An 11,592-nucleotide genomic window follows, 5' to 3' on the forward strand; every position below is an offset into this window, starting at 1 on the left:
TCTCAGCTGACTGCACCCGGAAGTGTATGGGTGAGACCATCTAGACAGCTCCCACCCCAGCGGTTTAAAACCGCTCATTTGTTGGATATTCCACGGATTTGGGCTGAATTTTGGATAAACAACGTGGAGCCAAGTGGGAACAATTCTGAGATTCCTATGGATGTAGGGCTAGCACTTCAAGCTATCTTGCTAGGTGAAGACATAGATTTGGGCACAATTCTGAGCGATGATTTGTCTGCAATTATCCAGAAAGATCCCGGGTCATATAGTCTGACACATCTCTGTTTGATCACTAAACTGTGTCTTGATCAAAATGTTGCTGCTTTTGATGATGATCAAATAGAAGAACCTAGGAAAGTCACTACGGCTTTTGTGAGAGATGTGAGAAGGAAAACTTTTGGGAAGACATTCATTCCATTTGCTGATGTGGATGATATGATGGATTACACGGTTGAGGGAGGAGGTGAAGAAAGGGAGGAGAATGTTGAACATATGATGCACCATGACATACCACAAGGTCCGGAAATGGAGAGTTTTCCAGCTCCGCAATTTGATGTGAATGTTCTTGCGGATATGGTGTGGAAGATGGACATGAGCACTCAACAGGGCATTGATATGGCGGACCATTATGACACTTCATCCGCCTTATGGCAAGAATCCATGCGTTACCGAGAGCAAGTCCCGGCATATTTCTATCCGAGATATCCAACAATGCATGATTTTGATGAAGCTCACAATCAAAGAGTTAGGAGCATGGCCAATACACATGAAATGAACCGTGCTACCTACATTCGCCAAAGGAGGGCAGCTGGCCTTCCAGATGAAGGAGGGTCTTCATCAATGCAATTTCCTGGAAATCTGCCTCGTTTTGATCATGATCATAACATGCCTGAGCAGGATTGAGGTTTTGTGCCATTCACCTTTACTGTCCTTCTCCTCTATAAATTCTTTTTGGCCTGTGTATTATGATTCTTTTGTTTAATTTGTTGCATGCTTGATGTTGGTCTATAATAAGTACTTGAGCTAGTCGTTTTGTTTTCTTTGAATGTCTTAGTCTTTTTGAAAACCTCACACTATTGAAATTTGTTTGGCTATCATCTTAGATTCAAAATTGTTGACCAAATGTGTGATATGAATTTGTGATGTTTTTGATTGTTTAGGATGCATCATAGTGATGATTTAGGCAAGGCTTAGGGACTCTCACAAATATTGACCATAGTTTAATTCAGCAAAAACTGTGAGATTTTGAGCCCAAACACTGATTTCTTTTGATGATTATGAGAATTCCACACTTAGCTATGTCTCTAGAATTTGCGCATGTTCTCTTTAATTGATTTATTGTTGTGATGTACACACGAGGCAAGTTGTTTGGTACCTTGAGCCTGTTCTAGCCACCCTTATCATTGCTTATCCTTTGTTTAACCCCTTTTGAGCTTAAAGAAAAATGTTTGTTTGTTATCTGACCCAAGTTATCAAAATAATAAAAAAAAAAAATGATTTTCTTGGAGAATTAGATACCTTTAGTGTTTTTGCACAATGCATGTCACTAAGTTTGGGGTTGCTTTTGGAATTAGCAACAACTTAAGTTTGGGGTGGGTATACTAGAGAACAAAAAATTTATGAAAGAAAAATTCAAAAGTTCACCAAGAAAAGAAGTTCACCAAGAAAAGAAGTATCGAAAAAAAAAAAAAAAGAAGAAAAATAATAAAAAAAATATATAATCATGGTGATCTTCTTGAAAACAAAAAGGAATTCCTTGAAAGAAAAATTTGTGAAAGAAAATTGTTCTCTAGTATCAATTCTTACAAAGTAGGGTGGGGTGTTGTATCTATTCAATTCAGTGGTATCTGACTTCAAGTTTTTTTTTTTACTCACTTACCAGAAAAGCCACCATCCACCTTTTAACCAGACCACGTTATAACCTTTAAAAGTCCTCTAATGTGTGTGCTCATGACATGATGATTGATTTTTGAGAATGTCTGCAAATTTATAGTAGTCTAGTTATGATGTGTTGATTGAGTGATTATATTACCCTTAAACAGGAGAGTCGGTGAGGGTGTGAAGAGATTAAGTATGGTCAATCTTTGTTTGATGCTCTTTGTTTTGCTTAAATTTGAAGCTGTGTGTATTTGAATCATGACGAAATTGATCATTGAAATGTTATGCAAATTACGTCTAACTTGATTGAGTTTGAGTTTGTTTAGCCAGATGGATTGAGGTAGTGTTTTGTTTTCCTAGAGATTGAGATATTCCTTGAGGACAAGGAAAAGTTCAAGTTTGGGGTTGTGATGACGTTAGTCATTACATGGAAATAAAGACCATTTTCAAGTGTTTTTAGAGGTTTTTGACCTAAATCATGAAGAAGAAGACATTGATTTGAAGCTACATGCGAAGAAAGATAGCAAATGAAAATTGGTGGATTTTATAGCATTTTTACGCCTGGGGCGGAATTCTTTGCGCCTGGGGCGGAAATTTCACTGAAGAAGCTGGTTTGCTCACTGTTTTGCCGTTTCAGGCGAATTTCTTGTGCCTGAAACGAAACTGCTTACGCCTGGGGCGGAAATTCTGTGTTTCAGGCGGAAAACGTTACTTTTGATCAGTTTTATAAAAGGGAAACATTAGATCTGGATCATTATCGAATTTTTGACACAGAGAACAGCATTTGGAGCGATTTTGGAAGATCAAGAGCGACCAAGCAAGGATTCAAGTGTGGAAACACATCAAGATTCTTCTTGTAATTATGCTTTCTTTCATTTTATTTGATGTAATTTCTGAATTTGAAATGTCTAGCTAAATTCTCATGATTGGTCCTTAGGTGATTCTAATTACTTTTGATCTTGAATTATGTGATTGTCATATGATATGATTAATGAATTACGAAGTTAGTTTCTATTGATTGTTCTTTGTGCTTAATGCTTTGTATGAATTCGCGACTTATATGATGATTGCAATGATTTGTTTTACTATGACAATAGAAATAAATCATCGATCTAGGAATGATTAATCAATTAACTTTGACTTAAGACATTTTGGATTGTTAATTGAGATTAAAGGATTAAAGGTTATAAACCTCAATTGATCATAGATTACCTAAGACATTAGGGATCGATGATCAAGGGAGAGGATTATGTTACCAAGACATTGGGCATAATTATTTTTGATTTAATCTAATCGTGAAACTAAAGTTGAGTAATTTGTAATCATACATGAAATTACCAAGAAAAATAGTGATTAGATGACCCAAAAAGGACCAATCGCTTTTCTTACATCAATCTAAACACCAAAGCAATTCCAAAGTTTAAAAATTTGAACTTGAAACCAAACAAGAACCCCCTTTTACAATTTATGTCAATTTACATGAGTATGTCTTCAATTTACAATTGATTTACAACAATCCCTGCGGAAAGAACGATTTTATTATACTACTTGACGGCTATTTAGTACACTTGCTAAATTTCTATCAGATGCTATAGCATATGTTGCAGCAAGACAGTCGCAGAACACAATAAATAATTAAATAAATTGCAGAATAATAAATAACACAGATCGTTGTTAACCCAGTTCAGTGCAACGTCACCTACTCTGGGGATACCAATCCAGGAATGAATGCACTATAATAGCTCTAGTTCAAAGCCCTCGACCAACACCCAGTACTTGACTTATCACCTAGACACTACCCGTGAAATCCTACCTAAGAACCTCTTAGATAATGAGACCCCGTCCCAAATTCCCTCTAACAACACGTACTATGTTGCTGTCAATAATAACAATCAGGATGGAGACACTCTCCTAGAAACTAGACCACACTCTTGCTTAAAAGCTTATGAGTGAATCACACACACTAACTCCGTGCTTCAAAGCTTAGGAGTAGCTTACAATAAACAACCAAAATCCAGTCCTAAACTTGCATCTAATCGACACAAGAAAGGCTCACAAAACACACAATCTCTAAACCCTAAAAACGCACACTTTTTGTAATACAAGGTTTAGAACACACGAGTAGAATAGCTTGAGGCTTCACATATTTATAGTCTTCAATTGTCTTGATGTGCAAGCTAGGTCTTCAGACAAATACAGCTGTAGGAATTGCGGCCAACCCTATATTATTTTCAAAAATATAATTTGTTTGTTTCATGTGTGACCAAACAAAAAAACACAAAAATATAATATAATTATATTTTTGTTTTAAATAACATTCCTTCAGCCGACTTCAATAAAACTTGCTGAGCAAGGCTCGTTTTGCCCAGGCGCACGTGCTTGCATATATAATTGAAGCAAATCTTGACTGAGATTTGAAATAAAATTCTGCACGAAAACAGAGCATCAGGATGCTGTACTATGATGCTACAGCACCTCAGTCCAGCATCTGGCTGGTTGGCTTTTGCAAAATATAGCCAATCAAAACACCAACAATCTCCCCCTTTGGCAAATTTTGGCTAAAACAACCTTAGGCCAGTGCATAGAGAGATACAGTCTAAACTTTCCTTCGAGTCAACATAAGCACACAACTAAGAAAGAAAGTAGAACGATGCTAAGCTATTTAAACTTTCCTGCGAGTCAACATACGCACACAACTAGGAAAGAGAGTAAAGGAATTCATCAGATGAATAGATAGCTAGCACGTAAGCATCAGAGGCATGCAACAGCGAAACATAACACATCTAGCCTCAAAGTACAGATAGAGAGAAATAAACTCTCACATAGTGGATTCAAGATCGGAGAAATAAACTCCTTAAAAATTAAGCAACGCCACAGAGAATAGGAAAAGTAAATTCTTATATAAACATGCATATCATAAGTAGTAGAAAAATAAATTCTACCTACTCCCCCTCAACATATGCATAAATGTCACTCCCCCTCAAAACATGCATATAAACCAACATGCTATAACATACTTCATCACATCATGCACACACACATATTTACTCCCCCTTTTTAGCCATAAATTCTGACAAATAGAGTCAGTACCATAGAATAGGAGCGAAAACAAAGATCCATAAGTATCATAGGGTCACAGGATGTCAGAACATAGGGAACCACATAGTACAAATTACAAACCATTAGAGCTAAGACCTCAAAAATAACATCCAGATAAAGAGAAAATTACATCCAAAGGAAAGAAACAGATCATATGGAAGGACTTTCATCAGAGGCCATCTCCTCTTCTTCAGTTTCACCACCTGCAAGATCATCATCAAGGGGAACACCATGGGAAGGACCTACTCCAACCTCATCTGCTTGTGTCTGCTCAAGCTCCAAGGCTTGGATCACACCATCCACCAGCTCCTTCTTTTCACACAGCATTTTACTAACCTCCTTGAGATTAGCAATCATCTGCCTCTTAGTCATGACTGTAGCTGATTTCTTCAAAGATGCTACAACAATGTCTGCAACATGTGTACCTTCTAACAGTCTAAAATCCATTGTCAAAGTAGAAGGTCTAGTTACAGGCACATCAGACTCAGTGCAGATACCAGGATGTTGGGACAAAATAATATCACAGATCAAGGTGGGAAAAGCAATTGGCATTTTTATAGCAGTAGAGGAACCATGCAGAATTGTTGCATTAAAAATGTAGGTGTCATAATAAAAAATAGTACTAGTACCTATGGCATAAATGAGTTTGGCCAAACCTGTAGCTACACTATTATAGTGTGTAGTGGGAACCCAGTTGGCTGCAGCAATTTTGTTCAGGAGAGCATACTTTGTAGACAATTTTGCAGCAGACAATTTTGCAGCTCTTGGCCACATTTTCACCTTGTCGCCAGTTATTGTTTTGCACACATCATTCATAGACACCTCCAACTCAGGTGCAGGATCATCACATCTACCCAGATGTTGGTTGATGATGGCTGGTGAAAAGTCAACACATTTTCCCCTTACATATATACCTTCAAGTATTCAGAACTTAAGGGATTATCACAATCAGCTGGAATGTTCACCAAGAAATCTCTGGTCAATTTCTCATAGCATTTTCCTAACTCATACACAGTCTTTATCAGCCCTGCTTCATTTATCAGATTCATAATATCTTGACACTTCAAGAATTCTTCACTGATGTTCCTCTCTACAGCAAGTCTTCTTTTAACCACAAATTTCCATCTGTCAGCATTTTCAACACAGTGAAAAGAGATATTATCAATTGGTACAAATGGTATATTAGGGGGCATTCTTCTTCTCTTAGCAGATTTCTGAGAAGATGCTGCAGGAGATGCTTCAGCATCCTGGTCCTCCTCATAGTCAGAATCACTAAAGGAAATAGTCTTCCTCTTCAAAGTTTTCTTTTTATTTTCAGAAGCTACAGTGACCTTGCTCCACTGTTTCTTAGGCCCAAATGTAGCTTTGGTGGCTTCAGAGGGAGTGGCTACACCTTTTCCAGTACTACTTCTCAGCCTTCTAGTTATACCAGCCCTTGTCACAGGAGTACCTTTGGATTTGAGACTTTCAACATCAATCACACTTGTCTCTCTTGTATCAGACACATTTTCAGTTTCACCCTTATCCTGACTAGTGACATCACCAGGGATGGTGGTTTCAGTACATTTCTCATTATCAGGAAGCACAGACTTGTCTGGTGAATCAGGTACTACAGGAGCACAAACATCAACATGTGCTGCAGATGTTGTAGCATCATATGCAGCATCTTGGTCTGAAACTATTTTCTCACCAAATGTCATCTCAGACTCAGGATTGGCCTTAGAAGCAGCGCCAATATCATCAATAGTGTATCATCAGGGTTTTCCAGAGAGGATTTCCCCAATTTTACAGCAGACCTAGGGTTTTCTAGTCCTAGGGTTTCAGAATTTGTATCAAACACCAAACTTAAATTTTTCTTACTAATAACAGATGCTCCAGCATTAACATCAACATTCGAATCAACAGGACTATCAAGATACAATTCACGCATCGTATGAACAGCCTTAGGTGTAGATTTAGATTTTGATTTCTTACCTTTTCGATTTGAGGCTTTACCCGATGCAGGGGGAGAGACAGAATCGCATGGTTGAGTAACCCCCTTCTTTGATGAACTCTTCCTCTTATTCGTTGGTTCGTCAGGGAATATAGTAGAGATAGGATAGGCGATGGTGATTTGTTGAGGCAAATCCTCGTAAGAGGGAGTTGCTTCATTGTTCTTCATTGTTCTTATTCGCATATTTTTTTTGACAAAGATTAGTTATCATTAAACGGAAATTAAAGTGTCAATTCTATAAGACTGTGAACTAATTGTAGTTGAATCAACCTTCAGATCGGCCGGTTTTTAGTTGAACCGCCGGTCCTGTCATAACAACATGGTGAGAAGGAAAGAAAATGTGTTTGAATATGTCTTTTTCTATGCATGTGTGTGGGACTAGGAAAGAAAAGTGATTGTCTTTTGAAAATGCAAATGGCACTGTATTTTTTATTTTTAATTTGGTAAGTGTTGTTTTTACGTGCTAGACTTTGTGAAGGTGACCCAATATTGTTTAACATTCTTTAATTAATCACCACTCAATGCTTTTTGGCCTTCAATTGTTGATCTTATGATTTTAGGTTCTTTGAGCATATATATGTCTATGCATTGAGCGGATGCATTAGCCAATATAAGTTGTGATGAAGATTGTAATATTGAATATTTTAATGTTTATCCCAGTTGAATTGGACATTTATTTGCAGATGATAATTTGTAACATAGTACCACTCGTCTAAATATCGTAGAATACAATTTTATCATATGAAAATGATACTTAAAAATATATGTATTGACAGTATAAAACAGTTTTACATTAACATCTTAAATTCCGACAAATATAGAGTAGTTTTGAAATAATATAATGATGTTTTTTTATTGGATTGCAGTGTCATTAAACTCCATTACAAGAAAAAGAAATGTTTGAGATTGTATTGTTAACATTCATAGATGGATGCATCATGCATATTCAAAGTCTTGGAATCAAATTTCATTCCACCCATGCACAGCTCATCATTTGCTTTTATAAAATGGGTCATGCTAACCGGTGCCCCCGGGGCACTGGTTAAGGAAACCAAAATTAGAAAGTTTTGAAAAGTAAATAACACTTTTTAACCTTTCGAGAAGTTGACTGCACAAACTCCAATGCTAAATTACTATTTTTGCATCCTTAACTAGTGCCCCGGGGGCACTGTTTAGCATTTTCCTTATAAAATTTATCTTAATTCTTAAAGTGTATACCTTTTGTTTTGATCTTGTTTACAGAATAGAATATACAGTAGTATCCAAGATTATCTATAATCTTTTAACATTAGCTAGCATGAACGTACTTCTGTCTCAAAATATATTTAATTTTGGCCGTTTGTGCTGGGGAGGCCGTTTGTGTTAATATATTTCATTTTGACTTCTTAAAAAAAAAAAAATTAAGTTTTCTAAAAAAAAATTACAACCAATTTCTAAGATTAAAATTTGAAACATATAAAAGAAGCAGAAAAGAAAAGATGGAATCACCCTGAAGTTGAATGAATTAAGCAGATCAAGGGTAGACACGTGTTCTGTGATCATTGGTCGAAATTGTTTCTTTTACCAAAATGCCATCTTCAACTTTTTCTCATATTGCTTAGCTACAGCCCACAACTACAAATACAAAAGGTTGTCTAAAGTTTTTGAAAATAATTTTCAAATCGAAAAATATTAATTGACTTATTGAAAATGAGTTTTAAGATTCTTTTCTTTCCCACAAATTTCCTCAATTGTGGTAATTCAGTTTGAGATATTTTTTTTTGAAGAAGCTAAATTAGCCCATCCAAATTGACGCCAGAGAGAATCAAACCTCAGACCTCAAGAGGAGCACACTCCCAGGTCCAAGCCAATACCAATGCACCAACCCAAGTGGGTTTTCAGTTTGAGATATTATTGAACATAAAATGTGAACATCTCTTCTAACAATAATTCAAATTGTGGTTGTTGTGCTTTTAGACTCAAGCTCGGTTGGTAAGAGCTTTGAGATTTAACTCTACCAAAGAGAAAGGGGAAAAAAACACTAAGAAAAAAAAAAAATAGAAAATACAGAAGGAATGAGGTTAATCCTTTATTAAAACTAGAAAGAGGAAACACAGGCTCAAATTTACCCACATCACAAATTCATAAAAATTACACGAGTCTCTCAGAGTATGATTTTCGACCGTTCTCGAGTCATTGTCATATAAAAGTTATTACACTAAATACAACATGATGATTGTAAACGCTTTGTGGCATTAGTGATTTTCGGGTTAGCCTTGCACCCAAAACATGTCGATAACAACCTACACGAAATAACAAAAATAGTTGTCAAAATGACAATGAAAAACAATAATGTATAGCAATGAAACTAACACAAAGTGTTGATTCAGAATTACCAGATAGTAATGACCAATTATCTACTTGAGCCTTCATTCAAATTTTGAGTACAAACTCAACTATTTCCTTAGAGTTCTGGATATTCATAAACAAGAAAAAGTAACAGTGATGTGAGAATGCAAATGCAAACCATAACATTTGAATCATGATTGAAGATAATCAGTTTTGTTGTATGCATTATGAAATGGATAAAAACTATAGTAATGGATTTAAACTGATAATGGAATGTATTGATGAAATGAAGAAAACAATTTCTCAGAGAGAGAAAATTCATACATGTGCAAAGAAAGAGAGTTTGAGGGAGAGAGTAACAACTACACTCAATTCACACATGAAATGGAAATAAAGCAGTACACAATTAGTTATAGTGATTCATTTTGCATATTCTCTCCACATGCTGTGCAGTTTCTTCGCTCTTTGGCCTCTACGTGGTCCACTCAACTCCTTGCCTCCACTAACTGAATCATGCATATCTTGTGGGCCCTTATGGAATTTGGCTGACACATTCTCTTCTAGCAGATTTGTGGTATTTGGCCTCATTACAATACCTTCCCCATTAAAAACAACCTTGTCCTCAAGGTTGAGAGTAGGAAACTTGAGCTGCAAGTCATCAAAATCCTCCCAAGTAGCCTCAGCTTCAGCATTCGTATCCCATTGAACTAAGATCTGATGGACTCTTTGTGTGCCTCTCATTATAGTCCTAGCCTGCAGAACTGCTATTGGTTGCATGATAGGGCCAGTTTCAGTCATAGTTAATGGTAATGGCAAATATTGGTCTGATGCAGCTCCCTTAAAAGGTTTGAGCTGAGAGACATGAAACACTGGGTGTATTTTAGCATTATCTGGTAGTTTTAACTTGTATGCTACAGCACCAATACAAGCAATTATCTCAAATGGACCAAAGTACCTCATTCCCAGTTTTTGATTTTTTCTTAAAGCCACTGATTGTTGTCTGTAGGGTTGGAGTTTCACCAGCACTAAGTCTCCAACTTGAAAGGTCACATCCTTTCTATGTTTATCAGCTTGTTTCTTCATGTATTGCTGAGCTCTGTCCAAGTTACTCTTCAATTGCTGCAGAATCTTGTCTCTCTCCATCAACTCCTCTTGGAGTGCTGGAGGATCAGTCACTTGAGCCTCATACTTAGTCAAATATGGTGGATCTCTCCCATATAATGCTTTGAATGGGGTCATGCCTATACTAGTTTGGAATGCTGTGTTATACCAATATTCAGCCCAAGAGAGTACTTTTGACCACGACTTAGGATTATGAAATGTGAAGCATCTGAGAAATAGTTCCAAAGCCTTGTTGAGCACTTCAGTTTGTCCATCTGACTGTGGGTGATAAGCAGAAGACATAGCCAAGCTGGTACCCTGTAACTTGAATAGTTGTTGCCAAAATGCACTTGTGAAAACTTTGTCCCTATCAGATACAATAGATTTAGGCATGCCATGCAGTTTCACAATGTTGTGCATAAATGATTCAGCCACTGATTTACTGGTATAATCAGATTTCATAGGGATGAAGTGTGCATATTTAGTTAACCTATCAACCACCACCATGATAGTAGTATAGCCAGAAGAAAGAGGGAGACCAGTAATGAAATCCATGGCTATATCTTCCCATACTTGTGAAGGTATAGGAAGTGGTTGAAGTAATCCTGCTGGTGAAGTGTTGGTGGTTTAGCTTGTTGACACACCATACACTTTTGCACATAATCAATAATATCTTGCTTCATGCCAGGCCAATAAAACTGAGATTTGATCCTTGCCATAGTTCTTGTTATACCAGCATGCCCTCCAATTGGTGATGTGTGAAATTCAAACAATACTTTGTATAATAGGTCATTGTCTTTAGGAATTACCAGCCTTTGCTTCCAATATAACAATCCATCCCTCATAGAGTACTGAACTGGAGCCTTGCCAGCATTACATTTCATCAAGATTTCTCTCATTTGATTGTCATTTTGTAATGCTACTCTGATTTGTTCAATGAATTGACATTTAGGTTCGGACCAAGACAATGTCATGATTCTGGACAAAGCATCAGCTGCCATATTTTCCTTACCAGGCTTGTACTCAATAGTGAAATCATAACCTAAAAACTTATGAAGCCATTCCTGTTGGTCTGGTGTTTGCAGAGATTGTTCCATCAAACTTCTCAAACTCTTTTGATCCGTTCTAATAATGAATTTGTGGCCCAGCAAGTAGTGTCTAAATTTTGCTATTGCTTCAGCTATAGCCAGCAT

At 36.7% G+C, this 11,592-nt stretch overlaps 1 protein-coding gene across 1 annotated transcript; it reads right to left on the reverse strand.

The window, feature by feature from the left end:
• Positions 1–5,879: 5,879 nt before the first annotated feature.
• LOC123896432 lies at positions 5,880–6,677 on the reverse strand. The gene has a single exon (XM_045946816.1). It carries the CDS (start codon positions 6,675–6,677, stop codon positions 5,880–5,882), a length of 798 nt encoding a protein of 265 aa, XP_045802772.1.
• Positions 6,678–11,592: the final 4,915 nt, after the last annotated feature.

This window comes from Trifolium pratense, linkage group LG7 (assembly GCF_020283565.1).
Source record: "Trifolium pratense cultivar HEN17-A07 linkage group LG7, ARS_RC_1.1, whole genome shotgun sequence".
NCBI lineage: Eukaryota > Viridiplantae > Streptophyta > Magnoliopsida > Fabales > Fabaceae > Trifolium > Trifolium pratense.